This window comes from Somniosus microcephalus, chromosome 8, assembly GCF_052327205.1.
Source record: "Somniosus microcephalus isolate GS21.2 chromosome 8, FLI_Smic_1.0, whole genome shotgun sequence".
NCBI lineage: Eukaryota > Metazoa > Chordata > Chondrichthyes > Squaliformes > Somniosidae > Somniosus > Somniosus microcephalus.
In genome coordinates this window covers 35,973,904-35,988,879 of record NC_140994.1, presented here as the reverse complement: position 1 = coordinate 35,988,879, position 14,976 = coordinate 35,973,904, and the positions used below count along the sequence as shown (strand labels likewise).

General features: G+C 40.1%; 1 protein-coding gene across 2 annotated transcripts in view; it reads right to left on the bottom strand.

Moving 5' to 3' along the window:
* The window catches only part of sec23ip (SEC23 interacting protein), a 124,807-nt gene that overhangs the window by 15,514 nt on the left and 94,317 nt on the right, over positions 1-14,976 (bottom strand). For both annotated transcript variants that reach the window (XM_085994547.1, XM_085994548.1), the window contains exon 17: positions 12,651-12,813. In XM_085994547.1, the coding sequence (XP_085850673.1) occupies positions 12,651-12,813 (163 nt within the window). The remainder of the gene's footprint in view (positions 1-12,650; positions 12,814-14,976) is intronic.

The window sequence follows — 14,976 nt, the reverse complement described above, 5'->3', positions numbered from 1 at the left end:
GACTGCCTCTAATGATCCAATTTTATATCTTAAAAAACGTTACGGAACAAAAACACCATAACTTCTATTCTCTCAGTCAGTAGCACATGTGCCACTTGGAGCTGTGCTACAATCAGGAGCTAATGCTTACCTAACCTTTTTTGTGCAGTAAGTCCGTTAATGTGGAAAAGTGCAATGTACAGATTAATCTTTTGGGGAATAAACAAGTAACTGTCTCATTGCATTATATATTTATTTTTAATAAGACATAATTTATTGCAATGTTTTGCAAGATGGGCATACACTTCAGCCCAGGAAATGATGTTAATGAAATTGTTCTGAGCTATTCATTTTTAACTTAGCCCATGAAATATAAACTAAAGAGCATAAGTACTGGTGGCTGCTCTGAAATGTGAAAGGTATCATGAAATAAGTACTACAAAGTATTGAAATAATTTCCTGCTCATTTCCAATTTAAAACTTCAGTGACAATATCTGATACATCAATTTGAAAGAACTTTAGGTAATCAAACTAAAGTACTTCATTGGCTGTAAAGCGCTTTGAGACGTCCGGTGGTCGTGAAAGGCGCTATATAAATGCAAGTCTCTTGTAAAAAAAAATTCACAGAGGAAATAAGCATGAATAGCTCAAGCGGTTACATCGTATTTCATTGCTACTTATGACCTTGGACATCTAGCCAATCTCAGAAAAATTAAGTACTATAATCAGTACATCTTTTGCTAAACTGCTGTGTGGGAAAATTAAAACATATGTAACTATTTAATTAAACCTGTGGTTAAATAAGGCTGTAATGTATTAGAACCGTGTTCTGTTTCTTAGCAAAAACCGGCTTTGAAGACGAAGCTGCTTTTGCTTAAGAACCAGAATCTTATTTCAGAGTAAACTGATAGGCTTTAACTACTGAATCAATATCCACTGTACAGCTTTTAATAATAATTACCAGCAATGGTTTTTTTTGCTCAATGACGAAGACTAAAATGAATTTGATGTTGAAATGTATTTGTCAGTTATGTATATGCATTTGAAATGAACCAACCAACCATCTCTGAAGTCAGCTCTAGAGCACTATGCAGGATCATCAAAAGAAAGACAGACTTGCATTTATATTGATTGGCACCCATCTACCACGTTAAACATTCACTCCCTCCACCACCAGCGTACCGTGGCTGCAGTGTGTACCATCTACAAGATGCACTGCAGCAACTCACCAAGGCTTCTTCGGCAGTACCTCCCAAACCCGTGACCTCTTCCACCTAGAAGGACAAGGGCAGCAGATGCATGGGAACACCACCACCTCCAAGTTCCCCTCCAAGTCTCACACCATCCTGACTTGGAAATATATCGCCGATCCTTCATCGTCACTGGGTCAAAATCCTGGAACTCCCTACCTAACAGCACTGTGGGAGTACCTTCACCACACGGACTGCAGCGGTTCAAGAAGGCGGCTCACCACCACCTTCTCAAGGGCAATTAGGGATGGGAAATAAATGCTGGCCTTGCCAGCGACGCCCACATCCCATAAATGAATAAAAAAAGATAGCGCCTTTCATGACCACCAGACGTCTCAAAGTGCTTTATAGCCAATGAAGTACTTTGAGTGTAGTCACTGTTGTAATGTGGAAAACAGTAAATACATGACTGAAATATAATGTAAATTCTGCTCATAAGAAAAGCCTACTTGAATATTCTTATACAATAGGAATAATAATTCAATAAAGGAAAAGTATTTCCACTTTTTTTGATTTCAGAATATACCAGCAAGACCATTTTTTTTACTATTCTCTTGAAAATGCATTTTAATATTGATGGTTTTTATTAATGCTTTGACCATCACCGCCTTACCTGCATCTTAAAGGTAGGGAACAAAACAACTCTCTAAGGTGATGCTCTCTGCCTCAGGAAACATATATTCCATCTCCTTTATATTACATCAATCAATCAATACATCTGAAGTCAGGGCTGCCTTTGAGAGCAAGGCTGCCTCCCAAGGTGTATAAAGCTGTGAAAAGCTGCAAGTCTTACTTTCAAAAGTTTACATGTGTTTTCCAGCAGAGGGATGGAAAATCACAGAAACAGTCACACTGGGACATTGTTGTGCATCTTCTACTGTTGAACTGAAATAGCATTCATCCTGCTGTCCAGGTCACTTACCCACCTTCTCAATTGCAGTCCATGTTAACACCCTTCAAAGCCCGAGAACTAGCGAGGAAATACTTAGGAAATTCCTTCACCTTCTTAAAAACTCAACTTCAAGTATTAGACTAAATAGATCAAATACCTTTTTAAAATAGCTAATGTAGCAGACAGATGAGATGTGATCTGATGGCCAATTTGCAGATACAGTATTAAGCCATGTTAAAGCTCGGAATGCACTTGGATTTCCCAAAAGATCTACCAGTAGATATAATGTATGCTTTAATAGGTTTCATAAACCTGAGCTAACTAAAATCATTCAGCCGGTCTACCATGAAAGCAGCTCAATCGTCCATTAAAACTTCATAATCACTATTCTCTAGAATGGTTCAGATGTTATATGACTAACATTATTTCACCAATTTAAGTTTCAATGGGAGGTGAGAGCTGAGGAGTTTCCCCATGGTCAGTTTTGTTATTTAAAATACCTCAAGTTCCATTCAAACTTCAGCATCCTATCTCCAGGCTGGATCTTTTTAAAGTTAAGATATTAATTGAGAGAGATCTTCAAGGGAAGCATTTGTAATTATTCACCTTTATTACAGTAAATACCACAGGATAGCGCCCCCACCTTGGTAAAAATGCTATTCTTGGAAGCCAAGCAAAACTAGTGTTATACTTAGTGCAGTGTTATTATGTAGAATTTTAGATTATCTATGCAACACTAATTCTCTCCTAGACTCCCCACCTAGCGTGATGCTCAGTTTCTCCATGCCTAATTCACCAATCCAGTGCTGCACACTTCAGTTTCCCTCGTTATGGTTAACCCACAAGGCTGAAGACAGTTGAGGTTCATGTGCTGACATTTGAACCAATGAGAAGATCACACAACCTCTGCTACGTGAATGCCCAGGAGAGCTGGTCAATGAAACTCCCCAAATCAGATCTACAGATGCAGTAGTGGTAAAACCCAGCTGCTTCATCCGGCTACTGAGGTTTCCGTGGCCACATACCACAATAAAACACCTATGACATCATCCGTCACCACTCCTAAAGCAGTGTTGCATGCTCTAGCACTAACTCTTGGCCTCTCCCAGTTGATGAAGTCTTAAAGCAGACTATGGGCCAGTAATTCCTGTCACAACGCGTGAGTACGGACGGGGTACTCACGCGTGTGCCCGGAGGAATTGCCGGTTTTCAGCATGCACAACGCATGCGCTGAAAACCGGCATTTCCTGTCCTCTGACCCAAGGGGTTAAGAGGCAGAACGCGTGCGACTGCACAGGCAGCGCGTGCGCAGTGAAATTCCTTTCCCCCCCCCCCCCAGAGTTGCCCGAGTGTAAAGGCCTCCGGTTTTTACGCGTGGAAAAACCAGACGTAAGTACTTAGTTTTACAGGTAAGTGGTCTTTTAGTACAATTTAGAATTTTTTTTCCCCCCACAGGTTTATTATTTTTAAAGAATTTACAGTAAGGTAAGTTTAGTTTTAGACCCTATTTTTAAAAAATTTATTTTTTTCAAAAATTTGATTAATTGTTTAAAATATTTTTTAAAACTTATTTATAGTTAATATAATCAGTGGGCTGTTTTTTAAAATTTTATTTAAAGTTTAAGTAGTGTTTTGGCAGCCCATACTTTTCATGAGTTTGACAGTTCTTACTCTCAAACTCATGAATGAGTTTCCCCTCCCGATTGGCTGCACAGTGCTCACCTGATCCCAGCCGGCACATCGCACTAACTACGCCGCTGGATCAGGTAAGCACATCGCGCCGACATCTGAACCGGGCCAGTGACAGGAAATGCAAGCAGGCCCGGGCTTCAGATGTCGGCGCGCCGGGTGAGTGCACATCGGGGGCTTGCACGCGCGGCAAGCTCCCGATCCTAATTTCAGGGCCTATATAACCAGGAGAAATGGCCTCTGAAATTCTTCAATTCTACGAGTTTTTTTTTGAGGATGTAACTAGCACGTAGATAAAGGGGAACCAGCGGATGTAGTATATTTGGATTTTCAAAAGGCATTCGGTAAGGTGCCACACAAAAGGTTGTTGCACAAGATAAGGGCTCATGGGGTGGGGGGTAATATATTAGCACGGAGAGAGGATTTGTTAAAGGACAGAAAACAGAGTAGGAATAAATGGGTCATTTTCAGGTTGGCAAGCTGTTACTAGTGGGGTGCCACAAGGATCAGTGCTGGAGCCTCAGCTATTTACAATCTATATTAATGACTTAGATGAAGGGACCAAGTGTAATGTATCCAAGGGATATAGACAGGTTAAGTGAGTGGGCAATAAGGAGGCAGATGGAGTACAATGTGAGGAAATGTGAGGTTATTCACTTTGGTCAGAAGAATAGAAAAACAAAATATTTTTAAATGGCGAGAAACTAATAAATGCTGGTGTTCAGAGGGAGTTGGGTGTCCTTGTACAAAAAACACAGAAAGTTAACATGTGGGTACACCAAGCAATTAGGAGGGCAAATGGTATGTTGGCCTTCATTGCAAGGGGGTTGGAGTGCAAGAGTAAGGAAGTCTTGCTGCAATTGTACAGGGCTTTGGTGCGACCACACCTGGAGTGCTGTGTGCAGTTTTGGTCTTCGTACCTGAGAAAGGATATACTTTCTCAGGTACGAAGGGGGTGCAACGAAGGGTCACTAGATTGATTACTGGGATGAGGGGGCTGGCCTATGAGGAGAGATTGAATAGACTGGGCCTACACTCTCCGGAGTTTAAAAGAATGAGAGGTGATCTCATTGAAACATACAAGATTTTGAGAGGGCTTGACAGTGTAGATGCGGAGAGGCTGTTTCTCTTGGCTGGAGAGTCTAGAACTAGGGAGCATCGTCTCAGGATAAGGGCTCAGCCATTTAGGACTGACATAAGGAGAAATTTGGTCACTCAGAGGGTTGTCAATCTTTGGAATTCTCTACCCCAGGGGGCTGTGGATGCTCAGTCGTTGAATATATTCAAGACAGAGATCGACAGATTTTTGGACTCTAAGGGAATTAAGGGATATGGTGATCGGGCAGGAAAGTGGATTTGAGGTTGAAGAGCAGCCACAATATTAATGAATGGCGGAGCAGGCTCAAGGGGCCATATGGCCTAACTCCTGCTCCTATTTCTTATGTTCTTACCATTGAATAGAAACTTAACTGGACCAGCCACATAAATACTGTGGCTACAAGAGCAGGTCAGAGGCTGGGTATTCTGTGGCAAGTGTATCACTTCCGGACTCCTCAAAGCCTTTCCACCATCTACAAGGCACAAGTCAGGAGTGTGATAGAATACTCACTTGCCTGGATGAGTGCAGCTCCAACACTCAAGAAGCTCGACACCATCCAGGACAATGCATTCCGCTTGATTGGCACCACATCCACCACCTTAAACATTCAATCCCTGCACCACCGGCGCACCGTGGCTGCAGTGTGCACCATCTACAAGATGCACTGCAGCAACTCGCCAAGGCTTCTTTAGCAGCACCTTCCAAACCGGCGACCTCTACCACCTAGAAGGACAAGGGCAGCAGGCGCATGGGAACACCATCACCTGCAAGTTCCTCTCCAAGTTGCACACCACCCTGACTTGGAAGTAAATCGCCGCTCCTTCATCGTCGCTGGGTCAAAATCCTGGAACTCCCTCCCCAACAGCATTGTGGGAGTACCTTCACCACAAGGACTGCAACGGTTCAAGAAGGCAGCTTACCACCACCTTCTCAAGGGTAATTAGAGATGGGCAATAAATGCTGGCCTTGCCAGCGATGCCCACATCCCAGGAATGAATTTAAAAAAAAATGTTCAATCAGATCTGTAACAGTAAAAGGTCTTTCCTTTCACACTGCTATTTTGGAGCCAGGCAAAAATAGAATTACATCCAAAAAAATAAAATTATATCGAGCACTTGTATTAACTGATGACCTGGGAATAGTTAACAGCACTCAAACTATAATACAGGTTGAGCGTCCCAAATCCGGCAACCTCGGGACCAAGGCCGAGCCGGTTTTCGTGTTTTTCCGGACTTCGGAACGCGTTTCTGATGTCCGAAGTCCGGAAATATCGCAACCTGGGCTCGGGCGTTTCCGGACTTTGGACATCAGAAACACGTTCCAAGTCTGGAAATGCCTGGGCCCAGGTTGCGGTTTGACAGGGTGTCCGGATTCCGGAACTCCGGATTTTAGACGCTCAACCTGTATTGCAAACTGTGGGCTGACTTGGTGGTTTAGAGCTGCTGCAGATCCCCGTGACACGATACCTGCATGTGAACATGTACCATGACATAATTAAGTATAAGGTATCAATTATTGGATGTGGTATATGGCTATTTTTCCTGTCAGATTTAAATGCCACTCCCGAGTTGCCTGCTAAAAATACACAACAGGCTAGATTAACTCGCCCATCATTATGTTTTTTCCCCCCCATTCTTCTCTGAGATGACAAGTCTGAGATAAGGAACTTGGCATCCATCTTGGTCGGGGGAGGAGGCGGGGAGGGAGTTGGTGTGGTGGAGGATGGTGAATCTGCTCCCTAACATTCTGTGAATTGATTGCAATGTGTTTAAAGTGAGGGATTTGTTCGCACAATTCCAGTAATGGCATAGATTCATGCATTGTGTGTAGGCAGGCTACACCTAGTCCATCGCCTAGAAACCTGTAAATGCTTTACTTCATCAAAGTTGTGGTCACATGTAAAGGGTCATTGAAAGATTTCTTAATCCCAGAGGAGGCATTGAATTGATTCAGTAATTCCAATTCTGTTCAGCTTTATCTTCAAATCCATGGCTCACAGATCAAAGTTAAGGGTACTCTGTGAATCAGAAAAGTCTACTTTTGTAAATTATATTAGTTTGATAGCACCTTTGTAGTGTTATCTACATTTTGCAGTAAATTAAATCCTACCTCGATTGAACGTGTTGGTATGCAGCTAAATTTAAATACACTGCAGCAAGACAATTTTATATTAAATCCATGCCAATATATCTTAATCAAAGTAAAAAGACTGAAAAAAGCAGGGAAAGAATTCCATTGGTTTAATGTGTTGTGAGATTTCAATAATGCAACAGTTTGTACCAATTTGTAATTTTCATATCAAATCTCTCGATTGTCCAACCTGTGCTTCCAGTAAAGCTGCCCTGAGCAATCTAATTGTAACTACAATCTAGGAACTCTTAACTTATGCTTTTCTCTCCCCCTTTATCTCGGCTTGATATTTCCCCACAGCAGCGTGGCTCAGTTTAAAAATTCAGTTGCTTGGGGAATCAAACTTGCTTTCACCTCCCACAGACTTGCGTGCATGTGTTAAGCTGTCAAGGGGCTTCAAAATTCCCATTTTTAAAACAGAGTTCTTAAAAACATTAATTATATATTTCATGAAATCATTGTATGTTTTGATTGCAAGGTGCTTACATCCATGTTACTTGGCATGATTGTGCTTGCGCTGGGAGCAGTGCAGATCAAGGGGCTGAGGCAACTTGTTTGGTCTTAGTTTCTGGGGAAATGCAGCCCTCCCCACATCAAACATTGCTGAAGTGCATAGGCCTGTAGAACGAATGATGTTCAACCTCCACCGAGAACTGGAGAAATACAAAGTAATCTGGGGCACCTTCTTCGAGGCACATTCAGCTGAAACTGCCTCTACAGCACTGAAACCCACCTGCTAACCATGAAGGGAACAACCCCAACCAACATGACCACTAACAAGCAGTGCCCTTCCCCCCACATCCTGTCCTCAGGTTAAGTGATCCCCAGTCACCAAGACGCATTATTATTTTTGACACATACAAAACAATTCATTATTATTTGCAGCTTCTGTTCCTGGGACATCAGCAAATATGTGATATTTATCAGTGTTAAATGTAACTAATTTTCAATGCTGTGCATGGGGCGATTTGAACCAAATGTGAAGTATTTTGTTTGTGTAAAATCCAGGAGACAGGATACTATACCGAAAGCAGTCTAGGGCATTTTAAATAAATCTATGAACATGGGGGGTCACCTTTCCTAGCTGTTGAACTTTACCCTAGTGCAAAATTAGTCTTGTAACAGGTAAAACATTTTTTTGTTACCGTGACTTTATAACGTCCACAAATTAGATTCATTAAAAAAAAAGTTGAACTCGGTGTTGGGACTCAATTAGGAAATCCACGTTTAAATCCCAGACTTGGCAGTCACTTGCATTCTATTCTGCCCAAGAAGCTAGCGTCAGCCAGGTTATTCAGAGTGGGTGGCTGGGGAAGGGTGAAACATAAGTTGTGGCTAGATCCTTCTCGTCATGCTTAAGTCTCAAAGTGGGTCAGCATTTAGAAGTTGGTTGGAAGGATCGTCTGATGAAGGAGGGCAAGTTCAGGAAGAGGGAGAAAAGGAAAGGGAGTTACATATAGCATGTTATCTAATGTATGATATATAAGAAAATGAAGGCATATTCAAAGTAAATTGCACGAGCCACTGAGTCTCATGATTTGAGGTGATCTGAACTCCTTGATTAGATTGCTACTTTGTAGCTTCCCCCTGCTCAACACTTTACATGTCTTGCATGAGACATAAAATCAAATCCAACATTCACCACTTAATCTAATTTTCTGCATATTCCACATAGCTGTAAAAAATATACAAATAGAAGATTTTACCAATGCAATGTCATCAATGATGTGACATTATAATTTGAAAATATCTATGATTTCCATCAATATAGACTTCACTCACAGGTTAACAAATGCCATTCTTGCATTTTACAGCAACTACAATCAGGCAAAATGCTAAAAAAATAATTTTAATTCTTGAAACAATTTGCATTTCTGAGAATTACGGGGCAACTAGAACATATGAAACCAAAAACATAGAAGCTAGGAATGAGGAAAAGTTAAATCACCCTATCTACCATTCTCTCGTTGGCCATTATTCTACAACTGCATGGAGTATTTGACCATTATTAACACTCTCCTATCTTAGGACCAAGCCCATATTCCTATTCAGCAAAAAGTTAATCAATTGTAAAGGAGATATTTATATATATATTACAGTAAACTCTTGTTTAAACCGCACTTAATCATCCGGAATACTTTAATAACCAGCAAAATAGATAACCGGTAATTTTGCCAAATCCATCTAGCACTCGTTTTGCCGAGTCCGAGTCTCCCGTGATGGCCGAGTTAGTCAGTGGTTTTTATTTTTGTGTGTGTTAAAAATTGCCTTGGTAGGTATACCTCTCTGAATTTTTCATCAACGGATATATATATATAATATATAAATAAAAAGATTGTCAAAATAAAAAGCTCACTTTTCAGATGGTGATGAAAGATGCTCGGCGTCTCTATTTTAGTATTTGGGTATTGCTAATCAAAATCAGACAGTTTGACTTTTCACAAATACTCATATCCAGACAACTGACAAGCATGATTTTTAAAAAGGAAGCTAGTTTCTGATAAAGGTGCTACTGCTCCATATACAGTACTGGAAGTTTTGTGAATGTGAATATCATTTTTTTTTAAAGAAGAAAATCCATTACTCAATATTTTGATTTCTTATTTCAGATTAAATTTGTAAATTTGATTTTCCCCTTCAAAGCCAGCACATTCCAAAATATTTTAAATGTAATTTTACCGCCACTGGGTCTAGTTTTCTTTTTTATCCATATGGATTAAACTTGTCATTTGTGGCTGTGTTTGGGCCCAGTGAATTAGCAGTATCTTGGTTGGGAATAATAACTTGTTAAATAAATGTACCAGACTGAAAGTGAGGCACTCAATAGCAGGAGAGATACAAAATAACTAAAACTGTCATTTCAGATTTTTTAACTGACATTCACTTATCCAACTGGATATCTCACTTTCATTAAGAACTGACTTCTTGAAAGCCCTCCTCACTGACCTGCCCGCCTCCATCCTTCACATACTTCAATTAATCAAAAACTCTGCAATGTGAATCAATCCATGCATTCCCGTTACCTGGTCCTGCCAAGCTCCACTGGTTCCCTGTTCCCCAGTATACGGATTTCAAGGTTCTTGTCTTCATTTACGAATCTTCATATTCTAACCTGATGATCTCTCCCAACTATATGTCCCAACTTGCACCCTCTGCTGCTATGACTCTGGCTTAGTGTTTGTTAGCTATACCATCAACTCTACCATCAGTGACCAGTCTTTCAGTCACCATGTCCCTGCCCTCTGGAACATGTTACCCAGTTTTTTCTGGCTTGCCACTTCTCAGACTTCCTTCAAAAGTCTCTTTAAAAATTTCTCTCTTTAATCTATCTTGTCCTTTTCATACTTGTTGCTAAGTGCCTCCTGATATTCTTCTACATGAAGGGTGCTAGATAAATGCACGTTTCCGTTGACAGAAACTGGTCCTTTCCTTTGTTGATATATGTTGCAGTGACGGTCTTCCCATTGATTTTAACAACACCCAGGATTTCGGGTTGGCCTGCAGGCTAACCCAAAGTTGCCTGGTATTGAAAAAAATTCACTACTGGTTGACTTCTGATACACAAGTCAGCCAATAAAGAGTTTTCCCAGAATTGAAATTGCTCCAAATGAGATGCAAACACGCATCCCTGGTAATCCATGTCGCCAAAGTGGTTAATGAAAGAAATGCAGACTCAAGATTTTGGACTCCATTAGGTTAAAAATTCAGCAAAATTGATGTTAGTTTGTACAACTATATGTTTTTTTTGACAGAGCTGGTGGGAGTAATTGGAACAGAAAATGTTCTCCTCCCTCCCTTTTAATGTTCTATTTACAATATAAATATAAATCACTGCATAACTGCCATTACAGTAACCCCACAGGCCACTAACAGCTGTAATTCTCACTCTTTTGTTCTGATTTTAGCTACCTTGGCTCCAATTTTTGACTCTGCATGAAGTTAATTGAGTTCTAGTGGTGGCCTGAAAGCTGTGAGCGACACCTCGCCACTCGCTAATATATCAGCATTTTGTTGCTCTAGTTCAGCTCACTGACCTCCGCTCCTTCCATCATACCCACTCCACACATGTTCAGATTTTAGGTCAACAATAGCAAGCATGCTGCAGTGTTTCTGGCATGACGTTAGTCAAATACAGTTTCATACCTGTAACATTATCTGTATAATGAATGGTCTATACTTGCCGACAACATCAGTGTACATTAGTGTAATGTGAACTGCTTACTTGAAAGCAAGAAAAAAATGAAAGGATGGTAAAGTTGCACTTATTGGACTTCACAGGTGCTAAGTTATAAATATGCAAAATCTGTGCATATTAAAAACTCCTTTAGTTGTTTGTATGGTCCTTAAATTTAATGAATATACTCATCATAATTAAATGCTAGAGAGCATTGCAGGACTTTTAACTGCCTTAAATTATCCTAATTTAAGTATTAACATTAGTATCAAGACAGCTGGCTGTTCAATAACACAAATCCCTTTGGGCTATTGTGTACAGTACTTTCAACTTGGTAGTACAGATAATTTGTAATCGAATTTCCAGTCATACAAGACAGCATCTTTACAAATCAGGGCATTATTCCTGCATTTAAGGTTACACTTTAAACACGCTTAGAAAACCCCTCCCAGTAATCCTAGCAATGGGCAATCTGCTTTAACAATTCACTTAGGAAGAGGCAACTTTCAAAAAATAGTTTAAAGATTTTAGAAAGACAGAGCAATTAATGCACATCTGGGAGTAATTATAAGGCTACAATTTAATCAGTGGCTTCAAACAAGCAAGTTGAAACATTTCATATCTGTTAACTGAACTCAGATATACTAAAGACTATCAGTTATTTCAATCAATACAATTCCAATTTTATGTGGAAATTTTTTATCCTCTTTTAGGTTTTTTTACATACAGATATTTGTATTACTCCATGTACTAAGCATAGAATTAGCACAAGAGGATTAACGATTGTTTTCTTACTATTGATTGTCAAGAATCTATTACATGGGAAAATACTCTTCAAAGTTCCCCCTCCACTGAGTGGACTATTTATAACTCCTCACAGGACTAAAGGATTTAATAAAATAATCGACTGAGCTAGGAGAATACTTTCAAGCAACATTATAAACCTATTGTAAAATTTAGCAGCGTATTTAAGTGCATAACTAATTCTGTTGGGGATATTTCCGGTGCTGATTAATGATGGTATAAGTGGTTTAACTTGTGACTCAAGAAATTGTGTAGAGGAGGATGAATGATGCACATTGAAAAGTGAGAGTTTAACATGGGTAGCCTACACCTAACAAACCCTGGAAAGTTTGGCCTGAATTTGTGCGAAGAAATGGTGGAGTACTTGGAGACATGAGGTGGGTGAGGGGGCAATTTTAACCTAACCCCCCCAGCGGCAAACTGACAGAATCAGATTGGACGCCCATTTTACACCTTGCCTGATTTTACTTTCCATTGACTTCAAGGGTTAAAATGATCCCCACGGTCTTCCCAACACATGATACACTGCAATATTACTCAAAAATGTGAACTTGGACTCCCAATAAGAGCTGCAAATTAATTCAGACTAAACTGTGTTATTATCTGCTTTTTTAAATAGTCTGTGTTCTTACCAGTAACATAAGTGGCTCTGAAGAGCAAACAGATATTCATTGAAGCTCTCAATCGGCTTTTCTTGCAGAACATAATCGATACGGTGTCCTCCATTCAGCATTCCAATCTTCACTGCCGAATCCTCATCCTTGGGTGATTCTGGACTTTCCACCAACTTTTGTTCTAGGATTTAATTGACTGCAATTTAAGTCGGGCAGTTTCATAACACAACACAAGAAAATAAAACGGTGACCTAGAGCATAAATGCATATGCTGGTTTATTGCAAAAGAATTAAGTTAACAGAGGTTTCATGACACATTTGTTTTTATTCATAAAATATCCACTATCCCCAGTAAACCTGAACAATATGCTCTGCCTAACAGCGAAACTCCCTGATAAAACCTGGAAAATCATTGTCGTGCAAGGTAACCATTTCAAATCATTGAGATCCAAATAATAATCTAAATCCACAACAAAGTGAACGACCGCCCTTCGTGCCACTGCATCCATATTCAGTCGCTCAGCAATCTGAAAACACTTCTTTTCTGGTAGTGTTTGAGGGGGTGGGAGTAAGGCCCCATTATCCTCCTTCCTACCTATTTAAGAAGAAACATTACTTCTGTGCTCAGGAAGGTCAAGGTCTTCAGCGCAAGGAAACAGAACGTTTTTCTAGTTTTAACTCTAATTTTCTATTCTGGTTGGTGAACTCAAGAACTAGGTACCTGGTGTAGTGAGAGGCTAGTGTGTGTCTTTAAGACACGGAATGAATGAATATGACAATGCAATATAAGAAGATAGATAAGTAGTAAAAGCATGTCAGAAAAACAGCAGGTCAAGTCAAACCCTGCAGCTTTAAAGCCCATAATTGGAAAAGATAGCCAGTAATGTATTCCATCATTTGACTGTTTCATTAGCCATGAAATCTGTCAGATTACTCAGATGTGTGAAATGGAAGATAAATTAATGCATGGTGTTTAGTACAGCTGTGGGCTGTGTGATGTGCTGTGGCAGCATTAGCTAAGTGTCGCTCAAGAACTTTACATGCACAACCTTGCCATTTGTGAAGCGTAAAAGTCAAAATTTGAGAATGAGGAGCCCTAATTCCTCAACACATACCATGGAACTATCAAATAATCCAATGAGAATCCAACAACTGTACTTGTTCTGGCTTTCTCTTTCCACTCCATATAGCTACACTACATCACAATATTCTATATTATTATTCTAAACCAAAGTGGCCAAGTTATATCAAGTTAGCTGAAGAAATTCAAGATAGATAATTCCATTATCTATTTTCACTTTCTTCTCAACCTAGTAATAAATACATGGTTGGATAAACTAGATCAACAAGGTGAAAAGCTTATAACCAACATTTGACTCTGACAGATGGTCCAGGCACTTTACATTTTAAAACTAATTTTAAGTAAAGTTCAATGCTTGTTATTTTTTCTACGCATAGGAGAGAGATTGGGAAAGATGGTCAGACAAGAAATGGTTAAGATAGACTTGGGGCTGAGATGCAAGTCAGATTTTAATTAAGCCTATGTGTAACTGAAAGCCAAAACGCCTTCCTTCTTGTTAGAAGCTCAGTAGCCACCATCACCACACAAGCACTAGCAAACAGATATGGTTATAAGAATAATATATTATAAAATTCACTGGATTTTTAAAAAATTGTTCACAAAACATGGGTAATGTTGACAAGGCTGCACTTATTACCCATTCCTAGTTGCGCCTTGAACTGGTGCTCCCATGATAGTGTTATCCATCCAGAAACATCCAGAATATTGAACAAGTGACAATAAAGGAACGGTAAGGATGGTGTGCAACCTGGAGGTATGATGCTCCCATGACATTGCTGCTCTTGTTTTTCTTGATGATAGAGGTCTCAGGGAAGGGACGTGCCGTTGAAGTAACCTTTGTGGATTGCTGAAGTGCATCCTGTAGATATTGCATATTACAGTCACAGTGCACTGGTGATGGAGGGCGTGGATAACGAGTCTAGTGGCGGATGTGCTGATTAAACAAACTGTTCTATCCTAGAGCTTCTAAAGTGTTTTACCTGCACCCATCCAGACGAGTGGTGACCTAAGCTTTGTAGTTGGTGGTGAAGCTTTGAGATGTATGGAGGTGAGCCACCATCTATTCAGCCTCCACCATGCTCTTGAAATCATGTTGAGATGGCTGCTCCAGTTAAGTTTCTCATCAATGGTGACCCTCCTCAGGATATTGATGGTGGGGGACCCGGTGATGATGGTGTTGACGAAGGCCAGAGATGGCCGAGCTTTCTCTTGCTCAAGATGGTCATTACTGGGTGCTTGTGGTGCAAATAATACCTACTGCTC